The 22,131-nt window shown below is 40.3% G+C and overlaps 1 protein-coding gene across 3 annotated transcripts in view; it reads right to left on the bottom strand.

Annotated features, from left to right (window-relative positions):
• LOC129238007 (uncharacterized) overlaps nt 1-22,131 on the bottom strand; it is a 121,211-nt gene that overhangs the window by 18,132 nt on the left and 80,948 nt on the right. For all 3 annotated transcript variants that reach the window (XM_054873034.1, XM_054873035.1, XM_054873033.1), the window contains exon 2: nt 4,428-4,540. In XM_054873034.1, the coding sequence (XP_054729009.1) occupies nt 4,428-4,540 (113 nt within the window). The remainder of the gene's footprint in view (nt 1-4,427; nt 4,541-22,131) is intronic.

The raw sequence follows: 22,131 nt of genomic DNA, 5'->3' as shown, positions 1-22,131 counted from the left end.
CAGCAGGCTCAAAAGACCGCTCCGGGGACACCGTTTTGACACGATAGAGGAGATTCAAGCCGCAACGAAGACGGAACTGAAGGCCATCCCGGAAAGTGACTACAACCAGTGTTTCGAAAATTGGAAAAAACGTTGGCATAAGTGCATTGTGTCGGGAGGGGATTACTTTGAAGGGGATGAAATTGATTTGGAAGAATAAATAAAGAATTTTCAAAATAAATACAATGTCACCTTATTTTTTGGACACAGTAGTATTTACACTGCGTATTTATGTGCAATACCTATTTATGATAATTGGTTCGATTTGGAATTGTTGAAAAAAAAATGAATTTTCAAAAACAAAAATTTTAAATGTACGTAAATAGCTTCGCTCAAACTGTTGCTGTAGTTGTTTCTTTAATGACGATAAGCGAGCAGTTCACGGCTTCGAATACTTTTCATCGTATGGATAAAATGAAGTGAGAAGAGTGTAGGCATGCCAGTAATACAAATGTACGAAATTTTAGAAAACTACAAGTTATGACATTTTTCCGGCCCAAAATGTAACGAAGTAAAGCGTATTTCAGTTTTCAGTTTTTATTGGGACTTAAGGCGCAGCGACGTTTCATAAAGGCTACTTTGTTTGAGCGCGAGCCTACAATCTGAAGCTTGCGATGAATTTTTAGCACTTTCCCAGATTTTATAGTAACCATACCTAGGCGATGGAGCCTTCGCCTTGCGAGAGATGTAATCTGGCGTTTCAATGCCTAACTCGCAGCAATGACAGTTGCTTATTTCTACTAATCCTAGTTTAACGAAATGATAACAAATACCTGAAGGTCCCGAATAATATCCATTAAGAATTCGTAAGTCCTCTCTACCCAGTTTTAGGAATCTATTTGATGCTTCTGTACTGGCAAAACAATTTTTCCACCAGTGTCGTAGGAATTCCGTGCCTTATTTAAAAAATATTCCTTATATCCTATGGAATTTCCAATCCTTTGGTCAGAAAAGTATTCCTACAAGTGCACTGAGTGCATCCGTGGGATAGGTTCTCATTGCCCAAAATATGCCAAGTCACACCAATCGTAGCAATTTACTTAATACTGCAAAAACACTGTGCCTCAGCTTTGTCACTATTTACTAAAAAAGTGTCATGCTATTGGCGTATGCTGACGATATTAATATTGTCGGCCTGAACAACGTCTTACGCTGCACGAGAGTAAAACAAAGTACCTGCTGCTGCAGGTTGCCAACGTGAATTTAGTGAAAGTGGTGAAGGACTTTGTTTATTCAGGAACCAGTGTAAATAGCTAGAACGACGTCAGCCTAGAGATTAAACGAAGGATCACTCTTGCCAACAGGTGTTGCTCTGGGCTCAGTAGACAATTGAAAAGTAGAGCCCTCTCTCGAAAAACGAAAACAAGACTGCACAAAAGCCTTCCTTTTATATGGGGCAGAAGCTTGGGCGATACGACAACTGATGAAAGAGCACTGGGAGCGTTCAAGAGAAAAATTCTCAGAAAAATCTTTGGTACTCTTCGCGTAGTCGAAAATGAGTTCCGTATACGATGGAACAGCGAGCTTTATTAGCTATACCGAAATGTGGACATAGTGAAGCCTATTAAAATACAGCGGCTGCGCTGGCTTGGCCATGTGTCGCGGATGAACGAAAGTGCTCGGGCACGGCAGTCCTTCGAGAGGAAACCCACTAGTAGACGACAAGGAAAAGGAAGACACAATCTCCTTTGGTGATAACAAGTAAGGAACAACCTGGCAGCACTCCTTGTCAGCGAATCGAGCTAGATGGCGCAATGCTTTAGATCCGGCCAAAACCGACATACGGTTGTAGTGCTATCTAAGTAAGCAAGTAAGTTCTTGCTGTTATTTGCCTTTTGACCTGATGACCTAGGCTAAGGAAGCACAACAACGGAAGTAAATAACCAGTAAGTCATTTTAGCAGATGGACCCCAGCATCTAAGTGAGCATTACAAGTGAAGGTTCTGCCAACTACCACATCAAGATTACTTGTTTCCCTAACCAAACGTAACCTTTTACTCCGTAGCGTCGTTCTATCACAGATAGATTTTCCATCCGGGTGAATGGTGCGAGGATTGTCTTTTTCGAATTTATAGCATAGTAAAACTAAATCTTCCTAGTGATAAGAAATTTGGTTTGGAGGGAATGAAGACTGATCCATTGAATCACTAGCACAGCCGAACATAACGAGGGCAGCCGTGTTTTCAGACATCCCTAGTGGACAAAGTTCACAGTCAACCTCTTGCCTGTTCGAGCACATTGTGTAGGGCTGACAAAACAAAACGCCGATATTCACGCCGATTGTAACATAAAAGCGGAGGCCCTATGACATTAGGACATAACTTCTACGACACCCAGTGAAAGAAGCCAGAAGCTTCAATTTCTATAAACTTTTTCCCCTAAGCATATTCTGTCGAATTTTCAAGTCAATCGGAGTAAAATTGACGAAGTTGTGCATATTTAAGCGTCCGGTGCTCCAGCCGGCTTTCAACTTTAAAGCGCTTTTCTAAAATTTGTTATTTTTGAAGTCCGGGCGCGCTCTATCTCAAAATATACTGGACTAACCGTTTAAAGCATCAAGACTGATACAATGTCAGCCTTACAATCCAACGGAGAATCTCTCTCTTGCCAACAAGTACTACTACTAAGCAGGCAACTGCGCAGTAAAATCCTTTCTTGACGAACAAAACTAACACTCTATTAGACTATAATCATGCCCGTCTTAATGTATGGCGCAGAAGCGTGGACGATGACAACATCCGATGAGGTGCCCCTTGGAGTATTTGAGAGAAAGATCCAGCAGCATCTTTAGTTGGGTTATGTCGTCCGAATGGATACAAATGCACTGAAAGTGTTCGATTCGGTAACAGTTGATGGTAGCAGGAAGGCCTCCAGTCAATGGAAAAGCCCCTCAGGAGTCGACTTAAAACTGTAGGTATCTCTGTTTGTGAAACAACATCAAGACGCACACCACAAATAGGAGGAGGAGCTCGGGCAAACAGCCAGGTGCAGGTAACATTTATCTGATTTGGGTACCAGAACATAGGAGCAAAGAGGGAAATGAAATTGCGAATGAGCTTGCCAGGAGTGGAACTGAATTGGTCTCAGAGACCTCCTACCCGGTCATTGGCATCCCCCTGACTGTTATTGAAGGAGAATCGCACAACTTATTTCTCAAGAAAGTGCAGAAAAGATGACGCTCCAACTCTGTTTCGAAAACCCTTTGGCCCTAGACTCAAAACTCAGAAAGTCTTGGCGACTCCACGCCACTCAATTTCCAAACTCGTAGCTATGTTTACCGGGCATTGGACGATCAGCACAAAAGCGGAAAATATAGGTTTACCATTTAACCCCCATTGCAGAAGCTGTGGAGATCATTCAGAGGAGGAAACGGTTGAGCACTTTCTCTGTAAATGTCTGGGCTTGGCAGCCAGACGATTAAGGTCACTGGATGCTCCATTATTCGACAGATTGTAACAGTGCGCCAATCTAAATCCCACCAATCTTCTCCATTAGATCAACAGCTCTGGCTGCCTGTAGATATCTGCCTATTGGAGGTATCATAATTGTACAAAAACGGCACTTTGGTGCAACTTGGGGAGAGCCGGACTGGTACTTCAACCATTTCACCTACCTACCTACCGAAAGTATTTTAACGAATAACGAGATTTTATGAAAAACAAATATTCAAACCAGTACTTTTTTGACGGGATAGCATAGCTGCACCACATAATAGGTCCCAACAAAAACCAAAGAAACAACTGATAAGCAAAAGAAAAATCCCACAAGAAAAGCTAGGAAATTGCCAGTCCTCATAGCTGGCGCTGGAATGCGGTTGACCAAGTGCAATTTGCAACTGGCGATTGGCGATTGGTGACTAGCAACAAGCCAACCGACTAACTGGCGCATGCATAGAATTTGCAACTGCCAACAGCAATAAGGCAGTAACAAAGCCAACAATCCAGGCGCCCGCTGCTGCTGCTTTCGAACATGGAAATAAGCACTTGCGCACACACAGCTATGCATGGCTTTTGGCGTGTTGCCTTTAGCATGCTCTAATAACAACAGCAAAACATGTGCTGTAATTGGCCAAATGATATAGCGCACACACAGCCTTACATAGAAGTGCACTTGTGTACACCGGTTCATTTGTATATACAAATATGTACGGGATCTTTTGCACAACTTCCAATTTGCAGCCAGGCAACGCACTAGCGGCCAGCGCTCAAGAATACAGGTGGACGGTGGCTGCGCGAACAGGATAGGATTTCAGTGTAGCGCCCTGTTGGAGGCCAATAGTTTGATTGCTGAACGCCTATGGCCAATGCGACATGCTGCGTATGCAAATGAGGCACATTCTAGCGTACAAACTTAAGATGAAAAGATGCAGTTTGTGTGCGCCAACTTACCACAATTTCTTGTTGCTGCTCGTCAACTGTGCTCTTCAGCTCCTTGACCAGCGTCTCTAGCTCCTTGTTGCGTTCCAGCAGCGTCTTGCCCAGCTCTGCGGCCAGTTGTAAGTCTGCAAAGGTAAAAAAAGAAGAAGTACAAATCAGCAAAAATTGTCATGCGAAAAATTGTTATATGTAAATAATAAAAAAAGGATACATTCAAAGTTTCTCTAAAACAAACACAAAAGTTCCTAAACGAAATGAGGAACTAATCAGAAAAATGAAATTTCAGCAAAGTCGAAATTTATCTGCTTTATTTAGTGGTGCATCAAACTGTCCAAAAACAACCCGCACAGACATTCGAAACGCCACCGCGGCCAAGCCCAAGCAGGGTCTTTATTTCACAATACAATTCTGCGGCTGTATGCAACCGAGCTTCAAAGCCATCGCAGCGACTTTAAAAATGTTTTCGCACACACGCACACACCCATTTATTGATGCATACCTACTTCAGTTGGTTTAAAAAAAGTCACAAAATATCAGCAGCATTTCCCAGCGCACTTTTGTTTTTCGTTTTTATAAATGCATTCATACGAGAATTCCCATTGACCCAAATTCACGAAGTGTTGAAGTTCAAAAATGTGACCACAGACAGATAGGCTCCACTATTTTTGCACTCAACGCTGCAACAGACTCTCTCGGTTCATATGCGGGTTAATTGAGTTTGTGTTATTTTAATAAAATGAGCTGGGGGAGTGAATCATTGACTGCAGTTCAAATAGGCATACATACATGTGTACGACTATAAACTATGTGTCGACTACATAGATATGTATGTTTATATTAGCATTGTTTTAAGTTTAATTTACTTGCTTAAATGGTAAATAATGTGTTTTCCAATAATAGGTGTCATTGGTGAATGGATTGCGCTTTCGAGAGATGATTAACAATTTTTGATGGCCAGAATTGGATGGTATTGATCTGGACAGCGTTTATTTTCAACAAGACGGTACTACGTGCAACGAAACCATTGATCTTTTACGGGAAAAGTTTCCGGGCCGTTTTATCTCTCGAAGAGATGATCACAATTGGCCAGATCTTGTGATTTAATACCTTGTATCTTTTTTCTTTGGGGCCACGTGAAAGGAAAGGTCGACGCCAACGGCCCAGAGTCACCTCTGATTGGAAAACCCTATAGTAAAAGTTGGGAAATGAAAAATCATTTCGTTCGACTAATCGGTCGTAGATTTTTTTTTTAGAATCTTTACTTATTTTGCTAGCTTCTCAAATCAGAATGTTGCTTTCCTTTGAAGTGTGTGATTTTGTCTTCGAAACTAACAATTTATCAATCAAATTCTTATAAAAACAAATATACAGCAAAAGTTGCATTCCCATCTGAAAACATCGGTTTGGAGCGATAAAATCGCAGTAATATAGATACATCAATTCTCATTCTAAAGGCATCACTTAGATTAATTCTGTTTATTTCGATCATTCACAATGCAGAAGTGAAGTCCTAAAATATATATGAAATGAACTACTATGTCTTGCCATAAATTCTGGGACAAATTTTACAACGTGTAAGGCCAGAACAAAGTTGCAGAAAAGAGTGCCGTTGTTTTGCTTTTGTTTGTATGCATTGTCTACTCATAAATTATACTCAGTTTCGTGGCAATTTCGCTCATTAACAATGGAGTGGGGGCTAAGGAAAATCGCAGTGCAGTGATTGCATTACTAAAGTGTGGTAAAAGTGCAAGTGAGATTTACGAATTGCTGAAAAACTTAATTTTTCGAGAATGTTTGTTTACCGTCCGTGGTTCCAACTAGTGCAGCCATAAAATCCATTCGAGAAAATCATGTCCAGGGAAATGAATGTATCGACCAGATCCATCCAGATTGGAGATAATTTCCACATGAAAGCCTTCCGACCAGTTAGGCGAAGAAAATTAAACTCGATAGATGCAAGCAGCTTCTTCGGTGGCAGGCGGTCAACAGCCATTAAAATATTCTTTTCACAGATGAGAAAATGTTCACTATTCAAGAGGTTTTTACTAAGCAAAACGACAAAATCTATGCTAAACCTTCTAAACACGCCAAAAATGTTGTACCAAGGGTTCAGCTGGCCACCATCCCAGCCTCCGTAATGGTTTGGTGGAGAGTGTCTTGTAAAGGCGTTCCATCTCTTCATTTCTGCGAAAAAGGGGTTGAGAGCGACGCAAAAGTGTACCAGGAAGATGTAGCAGAAGGCGTAGGCGTGGTGAAGCAGTTGAGCAGTACTCTCTTCAATGGAGATCATTGGATCTTCCAGCAAGATTTCGCTCCAGCCCATAGGCAAAAACCTCCCAGTAGTGGCTAAAAAGCAATATTCCTGGGCTCATAACAGTAGAAGATTAACCGTCTGCAAGTCCAGATCTGAATCTATTGCACTACAATTTGTGGTAAAAATGATGCACACTGAACTTCGGGTTGCCAATATTCGACGGACCCATCTGGCAACCCTGTATCTTTTGACAGAGACGTCAGATCACTTAATGACATACCGCGTTGGAAGCGTCAGCCCAAGCAGATTTTTACCATGGAACAGTACACGCCACGCAAGCGCTCCCAAATTGTTGAAATTTACATTCAACAAAAGAAGTCAATTGTGAAAACTCAACGTGTGTAAAAAAAATTAAATAATGTGAAAAGTGCACCTTCTAAGAACACCATTAAACGTTTGTACAAAAGGTTTTCGACTGGTGATGATCTTTCTAATCCAAAGAGGCCAAATCAAAACCGACCAAGGCGTCGCCGAGGACATCCCAAAATCGCCGTTTTCAGCAGTTGAGCATTTCTCGGACCACTTTACAACGAATTATCCGCATTGATTTGCATTTATTCCTGTATAAGATTCAATTGACGCAAGGATTGTTGCCTGCGGACAAGCCTCGTCGATTGGAATGGGCCCAAAGAGTCATCGAAATCCGTCGGGTCCGTCGAATATGGACAACCCTGTATGTATGACATAGTCCACTAAGTACTTGCGTAGACCCACTAGGATTGTGCTTTCAATAAAATTACAAATACAAATTTCGTATTTTTAGTACCTTTTGCTTATTAGTAAAAGCAAGTGAAAACGGCCGCTCTGCTCATTCAATGTCATTGAGGTATTGTTAAAGATTAAAAACGGTTCTCAAACAGATCTCGATGGCATTACTTGAAAATTGTCGCTCTATGGTGCAACCTCTGAAACTAATTTTTAATAAATCCTTGGCTGAAGGTATATTTATCGATGATTGGAAGCTGACTTCAGTCACTTCAATTTACAAAAGCGGCAATACGCGCGATATTGCCAATTAAAAACCAATTTCTAAAATATCTGCTGTCTCTACACCAGTGCTGTCCATCCCATACATCAATTGATGACACGTATTCTTACTCTCCATCGTTCAGTCGTTAGCAAACCAGCAACGAATAAACACCACGTTTGTCCGCGACGCTTAATGTATGCAATACAATGCCCTGTGAGAACTTTTTTATGCTAGAAAATGCCTTTGGCGACTTGCAATGCCTTTTATGTTACAAGTCGTTCAAAGGAAGCTATAGATGTAATATCAAAAGGCATTTCGATTCCTCCCACAAAAATTTTCTACTCCAATCCAATATTTATTTATTTTGGTTTAAATTTCGCACTGGGCTGCTCCCATTCTCTCGTTCTCACTTATACACTCACATTTTTCATTTTGGACAGCACTGCTCTACACCCTTTGAAGGTGTTGTTAAAGTGCACTTCGCACTTTAATGGCCCATATACTCTTAAGATATTATGTTAACCTCTGCGTTTGTTCGGTCTGAATTAGATTACGTTGCTTTTAGTTGGAGAACTTATCATACAGTCCATATAAATTTAGTGGAAAGCGTTCAAGAATTTTGCGTTTCGCACTACAGTCACTAAATTTTTCAGATCCGAAACCATCATACGAGTCTCGCTGTCGATTGATTACTCTTTTTCGATTAAGTGACAGAGGTATTCTGCAGGCAGTATCATTTATCTTTGACCTCGTTAATGGCGAAACTGACTGCCTTGAACCGACTGACTGGAAGAATACAGTTTAATCTTCCATACAGCAATTATCCAGAATCGACCTCGACATACTCAATATATATCCGGTACCCCCACCTATTTGCATGCCTCTATGCCCAACCTGTCGAAAGAGAATGATTTCTGCGACTACCGTTAGATGAGTTAGACGCTGATGATCGGCGACTTCACCGCACCAGCAGGGCCTAGTGACCTGCTACAACAACAACAACTAAATCGAAGTACTTTCTTTCTTTCGTATGGCTTGACAGTGGATAATAAATTCTCAAGGATTCTTATATGTAAAACTCGTTTTTGATTAGTATGCAGTTTGTAAGAGGTAGTGCAAGGTTTAAATCACTAGGGAGCAACATTTTGAGAAAAGAACAAGCAACCCTACGAATATGCTGAGAAAAGAGCATGAAAGTGTGACAGCCCCGACGCAGTGCGGAATGCAATATTATTACGAGGAAAGACGACGCTATTAGATTAAACTGAGCTACAGTTTTATTATGCAGCACCAATTTGTTGTATGTGTTTAATGACTCACGTCGCTTTTGCATTTGAGAAGCATGCGAATTAGGAAATTTTACTATTGTATTTGTGTGTAAGTGCTCGAACATTATTCCAACAGTCATATTTCTGATAATATAGACAAAGTTATATGTAAATGATTTTTTTGTAAATTCAGTTACACAACTCGCTAAATTTCGAAATATGGGAAAAGGTAAAAAATTATCCGTTTAATTCATCTAAAAGTGTTAAAACTTTGTATTTAAAATTTTATGAAAATTTTACACAACTTTTTTTGCAATCGATGTCATAAAATACGCATTCAAAATTAGCACTAAATTTGGCAATTTACTTCCAACTTAATTTCATTGCAACTTTTTAACCTGTGCATCAGCACTTGCCACTAACGACTGAGTGCCCCATCAATACAAGTATACACACACACACGCGCACCTGAATTGTGTACATGTTTTTCCATTGCTGTTGACCACAAGTAATGACCGAAAGCAGACATTCAGCCACCGGCTGTCCGACACCCAAGCAGCGAACAACAATTATCAGCGGCAACACTGAGGTACCGATGCGAGTGTTACCACTTAATCGCGCGCACACATGGCAACCACTTATTTGTGGAAATTAACGATACATAATTACAACAAAACTGCTTGCAAAGCGAAGCTTAGAAATCTAAATAGACACGAAAACAAAATAAGTATCGAAATAATTATCGTATGCAAGCAGGTGAGCGGCAGCAAAATAGAGTCAATCAACTAAACGGGCACCTAATGGGCGATGTGAAAAGCAGCAACATTTTAATTATGTTTGTTGATGCTATTACATCCAATGTGTGATAATGCGCGTGCGAGTCTTTTAATTTTTAGCTTAGAATTGTCATTAAATCATGACTGCCGGTTTAAGTGGTTGAAATATTTCTTTGCCACCTGCTGATGTTTACCCAATCCCAGCTTCTTTGTGCGTGGCATATCAGCTATGCGGCCAAGAGGCCAAGAGGCATTCAACTTCGAAATGCCAGAAAAGTAGGTAATGGCAAATTGTTCATTTACAATTTCACCACAGAAAAGGCTTCTCATTAAAATCATCCGCGTTCAAACGTGGCATAAGACCCCACTGCAATTGGAAGTTCGGCGTAAACGTGTCAAGGTTGTGCGTGCCACACTATTACTTATTTATTACTATGTAAGGCTGGCATTTGGAAAAGCAATCCCCATCACTAATCAAGCGTGATTGAAAACTCCAAAATTGAATACACGCAGGCCTTGAGTTCTTAATTGCTCGGCACTCTATGCTGGAGAACGCTAGATTTACGCAGCAAACTTGGCAATCAACAACTATGGATGGTCCCACGCGAAAGCTGTGTGAGTGCGTGATTGCTCAGCGTGTCAGGCACAGCTCATCCCGGAGCATCTCAATCGAAGGCAAACATATTGGACGAGTGCTTAATTGAGCGCGTGCTCACTTGACCATTCCATCGCCTGCACGTACGCGCACAATGACAAGCTGCCGCGCCGCCGTTCAGCGTACTGGCACTTTGCAGTGGCATTAATCGTGGTCAATAGCGCACCATCATTAGACGGCAATCCACTGGCACTTGGTCGGTGCGCTTCATGCGGCTCCATTCGCGCGATTTCCTCGCATTTGCGGCATCTGGGCGACGCTTCAACGACACGCAATGCTAGACGCGCCACTGATGCTTTGCCTGTGCTTCAACTCAACAATCAAATGCAAAACAATTACGATTGCGCCGCTCATAGACAAAGCAACCGAAGATGGATGGATGGCAATGGTTAATTTAGTTGTTTACATAGAGCGACGCGCACAGAGATGCAAATGTGTCCGTTGACGGGGTGCAGGTAACGCTAGGGGGTAGCGTTGAGTGTGAGCAATTGGCGCGCATTGCTAGTGACAGCCATAAATTTTGTTTTCCTTGTCGCCGCAATTATGCATGCAACACATGCGTGCCGCCACTGAATTATTATGGCATTTTCTTTTAGCTGCCGTTAATGTGCAGTTACTGTTATTGGAATTGTCGTTGAGTCCCGTTTGACGCTGGCATTTGTGCGTAATCTGCGGATTTCGTAATCTGTGCTGTCATGAAGGCATATGAGATATTCAGTTTACGCGGCGCTGACAAACGAATCAGCCGCGACTATCCCCTATACCCAGTACGCGCCTTCCGCTTCGCACATAAGCACACACGCTGGCATATGTGCGTTGGCTATGTATGTAGCCATGCATGTGTGCGCGCATGTGAAAGTGAAAGTATACATCATCGCGTCTGAAGGTGCGTGTTTGCCGCTGAGCCATTTCGCACATGCGCAGATGCTGGGTAATATTTTTGTCGTTGTTGTTTGCGAATTAAGGAAATATTTAAACGCAGTGAACAGCAAAGGATTTCCATAGGCGCTGAGCAGTTGCACACAACTCATTACAGCGGCATGAAAAAACAAAACAAATGGATGTATGCAACAATACCATTTCCTCCTCTTCCTTTCCAAAGGTATTTTAATCATTTTTCACCAACTATGCCGTAATAATCATAAAATTTTGCGAACACTCACATTCGATTCCTCTTGCAATGGTAAATACGAAAGTTCAACATGGCAATGAACGAAAGCGCTGACTGTCATAAAAATTGCCTCTGTTGTTGTGATGGCTGAGTGTAACATCCACCAACAACCTTTTCAACATATTTTCTAGACAATCACTTTGCTGTGTGCCAATATGCAATATCAAGGCTAAGCGCCTCACAGCTTTCGCATTCACCAACTGTTGTCAGCTGGTGGCAGCCGCTCGAACCACGCCAACGTCATGTAGCTGCAACCCACAGTATTGTTATTATTATTTTTATCATTATTATCCCAAGCGAGCCAGTTACATTAGAAGTTCGATGAAAAATCAAATGAAACAGAAATTGTGCAAACCATCAGACACTCGCACCCGCACGCGCCAGCTACCTGTCCATCAACTTCCCGTCAGATTAAGCGGCTGTATGTAAATCAGTGACAGCAGCGGTGGCGGTGATCGCGTCGAAATTTCGCAACAAATCCAACGTGTACGTCCCCCGCATGGCGGCCACTTTATTGCCCAACGTCAATTGTTGCCAGTCCATAAACAATAAAGCGAATGCGAAACGAGGCAACAATACATTTTTTCCATAAATTCATTTCCCTGGTGTGCGAGTATTTATTTTTCTTTAAGTATCTACTTATGCATGGGTGGGTGTGTGCTTTTTGCAACATGTTGCATTCATGCGCGCTGGAATTTCCCAACAATAACAATAACACTTCTCAACATAATTTTTGCATAGGCACAGCGACTCTCATGCGTTTCAAACGGAAACATAAAACAAAAAAAAAAACGGACGGCGCAATGCAAAAAAGTTTTGCCATGCCACATTCCACGGCATTCTACCGCTTGCGTTGAAACCATTTCACATGCGAGGTACACTGCACAACGCTCACTCATTTATTGCGCTTTGCCACTAAATTCATAACTAGCGAATTATGCATGCGTGAGAGTGGCTCTGTGAGAATGTTGTGCGTGCAGTTGCGCATGCGCAAATACCATTAAATAGTCCATAAAATGGCTATTTATTCTTTGTCACGAAGAGTTTAATCGTTGCCGCTGAATTCTAGCGGTACTTCACATACGGACAAACGCGCATATTTCTGCCCGGTGAGGTCAGCGGCAAGCACACTTATTTGACAGCTGCGGCGGCAATCAATGGAAAAATTCATATAAATATTTTAATTGATGGGTGTCACCGAAGCTGGCCCCAAGCCATTTACCGCGGTCATTAAGTACCGTTACATTATTCATACTAACTATGCATGTACACCGTGTAAAAGAAATACCGGTAATTCTTTCAAATTTATTGTATCAGCCTCAAAGGCAACTTCTGAAATATTTGATCTAATTCGAATGTGATTTTTGTAGTGGACATGAAGCGAATAAATGTTCAAAGCTTTTGACCTAATAATTCACATTTCCCAACGTATAATCCAAACAACGATTGCAGTTCTCAGCCTGAACTGTGGCGTTCTTGGCCAGAAATTCGTTCGCATTGACATTCATGACATTCATCTGGTCTCTCTGAAATGCGCAGATAATATTCTTCATATGTCTCCTGACCTAATGAACTAAATGAGGAACGACTGGAAACGCAACCGAAATGAGAGCTATCAGCCTCGTGCAAAACTGCCAAAACTATGCTAAGGATTTCGAATACGACAGCTGCAAACTTTATTTATCACTGTCTAGGAAATACTGCAAAATATCCGACGGGACTCTGTAGCACCCCACATCACGCTTCCAAAATGGGATTAGTACAGAGCGATGCGTGTAACACAAGCAACCAAGCGAGTGCTAGGGGTACTTTGAACACCTACTTCGCCACTGCCCTGCTCTTTGTGGGACTCGACAAATGTGCCTAGGGTCAGCATATTTTTCATCCTTGAAGGATATCGCTGACTAAGGCTGAACGGCTGGCTAAAACTCGCGAAGACGTGCATTAAGAAATACATAAAATAATATCTTCGACTCCAAATACATAGCATTGGCCACCCAACGGACCCCAGAGGTCTAAGTGAGCCCTTTTTACAGATCAGCCAGCACTACCCAACCTAACCTTAATCTGAACTAGATGAATTAAATCTAAGGTGACTAAGATCACAGCACGCAATTCATTAGAAACTCAGTACAGTTTATCTGAAGGTAACTCGTAATTCCTGCGGGAATTTAAGAATCTTGGCATTATTTTTTATAGTACATTTCCATTCATCAGTCATATTAATTTTGCTACGCTTGGTTTTGTGCGGCATAATAGCACTAAATTTTCCGATCCGTGCACCATAAAACTGCTTTAAACCTCTTTTGTTCGCCCAGTTCCACGTTGATGTGATAGAGTGCATGCAGAAAGTGTTTCTCAAAATTTGCTTTACGTTCATTGGGTTTCTCGGCACGTTTAGTGCTACTCAATCTAAGATCCCTCAGCGGAGGTACCCTCGTATTTCGCTGCCTTACTACGCAGCTGATGCTAGAACGAATTGTGCACGTACTGGAAGGGTTTTTTTCGAATTTAAAAAATCTGAACCCCTGATGATGTTAATTTTTTTCTTAAACAATTTTTGCCCAATTCAATTTCAATTTAATACGATGTTCTGAATGAATGGTCTGAATTGTTAAATGGTCTGTATGAAATTATTATTTCATTTACTGAATATGCAAAATAAATGTAAACAAAAATTTAAATCCAAAAAATATTTGTATGTATGTTCCCGTAACAAAAGAGCAATGCAACAATGTACAGGAAATTAAATAATTAATCAAGTACACGACTAGTTTTCAGATAATCGAATATCGTCGTGGTTATTTTTAGCCATTTTCATTTATAATAACTTTAAGAGGTTCGCATAACAAACAGGACGACAAGTAGCACAAATGTTGAGTGCAAGTCATTAAATAGTACAACAAAATCAATTATATGGTTATTATGGTGGTCTGACTACCAAACCAACATTAAATATTATATTTGTATTTTTTATTTTTTATTTATTTTTTTTTTTTTTTGTTCTCCTAACCAATTGGCCTATTAAAAACTTCAAAATAAACGATAGTTATTCATAAGCAATTTATTAAAACCAATACGAAAAGAGCAAAAGAAAGTAGCGCATGGCGTTTATAATTATTTTTCGTTGTTTAACATCGTTCGCTGTCGTAAATGCTCACAAAATATTAAAATTAATTTTACATACAAACTAACCAATTGATTTTTTCAAGCCATCACTGCCTGAATTCAAATTTAGTTTATTAAATATACATTTAATTTTATTTTCTTTTTGGAAAAAGTACTTCTATAAAACATTAATTCAACGGAAACCATTTTTTTATGTTTACAAGGTTTCAATGAAATAAAAACTAATTTGCAAAAATAATAAATTTACGTTGCACCAACCAGTATGGAAAGGAAACGAGTCGATTATGTAAAATACGAAACTAATTAATTATTTAGCATTACTCATCGTTTTTACATCTTGACAGGAAATTGCAAATTTTGGCCAAAGCCTTGGCATCACTTTATAGTCGCACTTAGCCAGTCCTAAGTAACCAGTAGTCCAATCGAATAATAAAGTGCGTAGCACATCGAAACGATAGGTCTGCACTGACATATTGCGAGATTTTCTGAAATACTTTTCATTGAGACAAATAGATGTACAGCTATTGCATGAGTTGAAGAGCCGCAGAAAAATTTGCTTCGCATAAAGAGCTGATATTAAATTTTAATTTGGTAAACAATTTTCTCGAAAGCTTTCATTTGGTGATTTGAAGAAAAGATGGTATTATTTACCCACTAGTTAAGCTCATGAATGCCTTTAGTAGATTAAATAGCTAGATTATCTAGTAAAGTGATGAACAACCGACACTCATTATCAGCCGAATTCCATCAAATCTTGGCAGGAATTAAAAACAAAAAGTCAAGCAATGCCCTCAATTTCAACTCACCAATGAGTTAAAACCCAAAAAACAAATAGTTTGGAGAAGTCAAAACAAAGGCAATATTGATCTCCTTCAATGATTTTCCACAAAGAGTTTGTTCCAAGCAGCAAACTGAAAAGACGTTTATTACACGAAAATGGATAACGATCGACATTTTTTTCTTAACTATTTTTTTAAATTATTTTTTCTAATTTTTTTATATTTTTTTAGTTTTTTTTATAATCTTTTTTTATATTTATTTTTATTTTTTTATTAAATGTTTTTTTTTAATTTTTTTTTTTTTTGTTTTATAAAAAAAATATTTTATTTCTAATTTTTTTATTTATTTCTTTTTTTATTTTAAGTAAATTTTTTACTATTTACATATTATTTTGGGTAAATATTGGCTAAATTTTTCCTACTCGACCCCAGTAAAATATCCGATAAGTGGCCATCGAGCCACCAATCGCACTCGTTGGTCCCTTTGGCAAGATGTCGCATCGAATCTTGTTTTCGGTTCAAGATTATCAGCATTACTGTCAAAATAGCTCGATCGAAGCAGTACAAATGCGTTCAGCAGCGCAGTTTTGGTGGCCACTTCACGATAACATAAATAACATAATTTTCTAAAACGTCTTAACAAAACGCTTACCATTTCAGTATTGGACTTTTACACTTTCTATGCGTTGCGCATCTACATATGTAATTCCCCATGTCTAAGCCCCAAAATTTAACAAGGGATCGGAAACAGCCTAAGTGAGTTAATTTAAAGATCGACTGCTACTTCCACCTAAGTCAAAGTTGTCGCACGTGACAGTTTTCAAAAATGCTCTACCACCAATACAAAAATGCAACTCGATTCAAAATAGGCGGCCTCAATGGAATGTTTGCTATGTAAGCAAGGTCACTATATTTTCGAAATGTTCAATATAATTATTTTGTTATTACAATTAATTTTCTTTTCCACCGTTGAAGCATTATCATTTAAATCAATTAATTAAAAAAAACTCCATCTTGGTGAGTGTGGATATGAGCAATTAATATTTCCTCTCACGATTGTACACATGCAAGTTCACTGACTCTCTTCTAACGTATGCGAATTTAATCATTCCACTTAGCCTCATAAGCAAAAAGCAATTATGCAATGGTCGCATGCTTTCAAGGCGTCGAGGTAATTCGCCAGTTTTTAACGCGCATTGTTTCCCCTCGGTTTTTCGATGCTTTAAAACACAAATGATAAACAAGCAAATTTCACTAAAATGTGAGCTCTCTTATTGGTCACTGATTCGCTCTTAAGTTCCCATTTTGACACAAAATTTGCATATTGACTTTTATTTTATTTATTTTTTCCTCATAAAACTGAAGAACCAGAAAAATTAATATATTCAAATCTTATATTTATATTTTACTTTGGAGTTGTTCGCTTAAGGAGCCGAGTACATTTTTTATCTACTCATCGTCGCAGAAGTGAAGATGAATTCAAATTTGGCTCATGCATAAGTCATCTATAACAAATTATGCTAGTAAAAAATAAAAAACAAAAATATGACACATAAACCACATTCAGACGAGTTTTTGTTCAACAATTTGGATAGACGAATTTTAAGAAAATTAATAAAGTTCTAATTAATTGAAAAATTAACAAAAAAACATTGAGAAATATGCGAGGGTCATTTGAAAAGTGCGTGCAAAAATTAAAACTACTTAATTGTTTAGTTTTTACTTTGCGATATAGTTTTCTTTTAGGCTCATACACTTCGTCCAACACTGTTCTAGTTCGTTGATTCCTTTCGAATAAAAGGTTTTTTCAAGTCTGAAAAATAGCCATTTGCTTCTGCAATAACCTGCTCGTTTGAATGAAATCTTTTTCCCGCCAGCCATTTCATCAAATTGGGGAACAAATAGCAGTCCAAGGGATCCGAGGAAGCTAAGTCTGGAGGATAGGGGGCATATGAAACGAGTCCATTAATTTTGCGACCACAAGTGCTGAGGCGTGAGCTGGTGCCTTGCGGTGATGGAAAAGGAAAATCACTCGACTTCCTCGATTCAAACGAATGCCAAACATAAAGAAATGTACCGATCTGGCTGGAGGAGCTTGTAAGCTTATGAAAAAATATGTATTCTTTATGTATGGAAAAAGAGTTTGTAAAAACAACAATTCTGCTCAGAAAATTTGTATGGGACCATTTCTGGCAAAAAAAAATTCAAGGTCGCGAAAAAATATACTTTTAATAAATACACTTTTTATTTTTTATCTACAAGATTTCAATTGAAATAAATATGCCATTCGCGCTTCCATTTAACTCTGTTTGTCCGCTCTTTCATTCGAAGTGCTGTGACTGGCATCACAACTTGTACGTTTGTGTGAAATGAAAGAAATGCCAAAAATAAAGAGTTTAGATATTCCGAAAACACCAAAATTCACAACCGAAAAGTGAAATTTTACACTAACAACCACTAACACAACGCTATGGCTTTCTACCTTCACGCGGTTGACAATAATTCAGTGCGCCAACTGGACACAGCGGCGGTTACATCACCATTCGCTCCTCGCTTTTGGTCATACGACTCATCAGTTCCATACAGCAGCCCTGAAGGTATATAAGTTAGTGCGACTTCCGTTCGGCATTTAGTTTATTTACATTTCGCAAGCAAATCAACGCGTTTCAATTAATAGCAGGTGACAAACTACTCATCGCATGGATTCAACGAGCTTTATTTTCTTTTCGTGCCTGCTGGTTGTGGCTATTATTGCTTCCGTTGGCGCCAATGAGCAAGGCAACAAAACCAGCATTCCTGCATTTGAGGAGGTACTGGAACCTCAGAAGCAAGTAGAACAGCTAAATACAGAGCGCATTAATGAACCCGCCACGACGTCGCTAGAAACCGGAAAGGAGCCATTGGCACAAAAACCGGAAATCGAAATCATGGAGTTGCCTGTGGACGGCGAAGAAGTGAATGAATTGTTGGCACTCCATGACGAAATCGAAAAGGAGGCTTTGTCCGCTCAAACATCTTCTACACCACCACAAGGTACCGAACGTTTATCACGTGCTTTGGTAGGCAGCAACTCAGAAAGCAGTGATGGCCTCAATGATGAAGATATAAGCAAATTGATCCAATTAATATCATTTCCATCAAAGGCAAGTGAAAAGAAGAGCACCGCTGCAAAATTGGCTGCCAAGTACACGGATAATAGCGACGATAGTCAGGAAGCTACGAACATCAAAGTGGAGCCTCGCGCTCTGCGTCCACACGGCTATTATATACTCGCCTTCGCGCCCATTAATGGGCCACTGGTGCCAACTTACACCAAATTGGACATAATACCAGCGGAAAGAGCGTTGGATGGTGACTTGGCTGTGAAAAGGGCCAGCATGCATCGCAATGATAACGATCCGATGTTATCCGCGAGTGAAGAGAATGAAGCGCGCTTGATAAGTATGAAGAAGCTGAACCGCTACGTTAGACGCCTGATGAAACAGATACGCAAGGGTACGCGCAAGATACAGCGCAAAACTCGCTTCAAGTCGAACACGCCAGAGCCGGCAGTGGAAAACTTCCTCACCAAGCTTTATGCACAACGAGATGTGCAAAAGAAGAAGAAGAGCAGCTGGTTTAGCTGGTAGTCGCAGGCTCTGACGATATTAATTTCACTGTACATATCATAGCTTTAGTGTATTCTTAATGTATGTAATTAGTAATAAAATTTTTAATTATTTATTGACTACAAGGCTTTAAATTTCCGCTCTGCGCCACACCTATAACAAAAGGCATCACTTTCCCAATCAGGCCAGCAGCGACAGTTTAGCGCACATTCAGTGGTTTCGGTCTGTCAAAATTTGAAAAGCCTTCAGAAATTTTCCCACACATGACGCAAGGTATGCCAGAGCGTTATCGCCTCCGCACGCATGTGTGTGTGAAATTGCCACAAGACATATTTTCTGCTGATAGACGTGAAAGGTTAAGCACCTGCGCCATTGCACATCTATTCCTGCACAGAAGAACGCGCAGTCAAATGGGAACCAATGTGAAGAGATGCGAAAGAGGTTGCGGCGCCTCCGATGTGCACGTCGGATTAGACTGCCACTTTCACATCGCGCGTATTAGCCTTTTAAGCACAGCAAAAATTAAAATTTCGCCAAGCGCACAAGATTAGACACGTACGCATAAGCTTAGCTCCATGGCCTGGCCCGGCCCGCAGGTTTCCACAGTTTTCACATCACCACTGACCAAACGCTTAATGTTGCCACTATCAAATGGCTATCTCAAGACTAAAAATACAATAACAAAACACTGTCAAAATATTCTTTTCACTACTTTCGTTGCATTTCGTCTTGCTAAACTGCCACATTTGGACAATGCAGGCATCTGGGCATCATTGTCGTCAACACAGCGCAAAACGTTCATACATGAGCGCGGCCAGTGGGCAGAGCACAGCCGCGCGTTTCAGCCATGAACGCCAAAAAGGTCAATTCAACTTTCTTCGTAACCATTTTCGGCTAACTGATGGACAAGTGGTGGACCTGCTGCCAGTCACACCACTTAGCGATTCTAGTGAAACAGGGAGCTCCTAGCCTGGGGAAATCTCGACATACACGGCGATGATTGGAGGTCAGCAAAAGATGTGCCTGTTTGAATTTGTGGCAAAAACAATTTATGAATTTTCTAAAAAACACAAATTGGAAATGGTTGTTATATCGGTGCGCACGAGTGGCGGCTCCATTCTGAAGATGCCACACAAGCAACAAAACAAGTTAGTTCCATTTCGCTTGTCATGCAACAAGCAGCCAAACACGTACCAGTTGACGCACCTGCGACCAACCACACAGCCAGCCGCAGCAACATGCCACTGTGGCCAGCACAGCGGGCGCCATGCAACCGTCATACGAATCACTCCCCAGTACCCAGGTGTTTTTGCTCTTCTGACTTCAGTTTGATTTTTCTTGCAGCCGCTATTTGGTACATTGGCAGTGATGCGACGTGTTCCAAATAACCATTGCACATTAATTTCTCGGTGCTTCATTAATGCAAAGTGGCAGCTACAATAATCATAATCGTTGCAGCAACGAACAACTTCTACAAATTTTCACCACATTTACGCAATGTGGCAGAAAGCTATTAAAAGAAATTACGAACACACGCCGGCTCGGAAAAACTGCTTGCTGCCGCGCCACACCCAAAACTACAACTCAGTGGTTAATATTAAGCGCCACTAAGTTCGGTGGCAAATTGATTTTCGCGCTCTAGTTTGGTGACACTTTACGGCATTTTCCGCAAACATAGCCAACAACTTCAGAGCTGGGCTGAAATATGGGGAGCGCCCAAGTTTGGAGATTTGCGCTGTGTGAGCTTTTGTCCGGTTGAAACTGGGTTGGGCCATTAAGTGTCTAGCTGCAATTGCGCAGAGTTTATTTAAGATTAAAGGGCAAGAAGATTTCGAAAGCAGATGCTTAAATTTTGACACGTATGGTTTAATATACGGGTTCGAATGCGCTGAAGAAGTGGAAGAGGAAAATTCCAAGTAATCGCCACTTTCGATTCATTATCATGCGCATTTTTATTTTAAACAATGAAACACATGCCCTTACATATGTGTACACACATACGAGAGTGTATCTTAGTTACAGATTTTTGTCACCTGCTGTTGAAAATTAAGATGGGGAAGACACAGTAAGAAGTAAGAATCTGGTGCTTTATGTGCTTTCAATTCCAACCAATTATGTCTGAATTTCCTAGTGTTCTTTTACAAGTCGGGTCCAAAAAGAATACAGCTAATATCAGCAAACAATGCATGATTAAAAACTTGCGCTTGGACCACCCTGTGCTTGCTGTAATGCAGCACCTAAATACTAATTTAGTTGAAGAATTTCAAATGTAGGGAGATGAAAGTTACTCAAAACAAAAATTACGGATGGATATTTTCAACTGTTAAAACTCGCTGTGCGTACTGCTGCTTTCGACATAATTTCCATAATTTATTACAATAATCTAATCCACGAGATGCATTGAAATGAAGAAGATAAATAAAAAAATGTTTAACGCTTTCGAAATTTCCAGCTAACTGGAAAATATTTTCTTTTATAGCCGCAGGTTATCAAGCTTTCGGCTAAATCTCTGTTGTCTAAAGAACACGCCCGCCCTTGCATTATTACGCTTGATCATCAATCTTGCGGTCGCACAGAAATTACACTGAAAACCATTCTCAAACAAACAAGCACACACACACATGCATATAAACACATGAACTCCGCTATAAACTGATAAAATTGAAATGCGCTGACAAAGCTTCATTAATTACGAAGGTATTTTTATAGCAGCAAAGGGGCAAGTATGCATTGCATTGCACTTGTGTGTGTGTGTGTGTGTGTAAGTTATGCGTGATGGTCATAGAACACAAACCACAATTATTACACTCGACAGCAGAGCAACTGCGCCGCCAGTTGGCAACTCATTGTTATTGGCACTGGCACGGGAATTTATGTGGTTCTCATTTCACTTGATTTGCAGAGCGGGGCCATGGCAAGTGACGGCGGCAAATAGCAGCGCGTTTCATTTATATGAATCACACATGCAACGCGAGCAATAACGATAAATCCGACAACAAAGCGCGCCATCAACAATGCTCAGAGAGACGCGGTTTCGGCGTTGCGG

Source organism: Anastrepha obliqua, chromosome 2 (assembly GCF_027943255.1).
Source record: "Anastrepha obliqua isolate idAnaObli1 chromosome 2, idAnaObli1_1.0, whole genome shotgun sequence".
NCBI classification, from domain to species: domain Eukaryota; kingdom Metazoa; phylum Arthropoda; class Insecta; order Diptera; family Tephritidae; genus Anastrepha; species Anastrepha obliqua.
The sequence above is the reverse complement of the archived record's forward strand: the minus strand, read 5'-3'. Positions and strand labels throughout refer to the sequence as shown.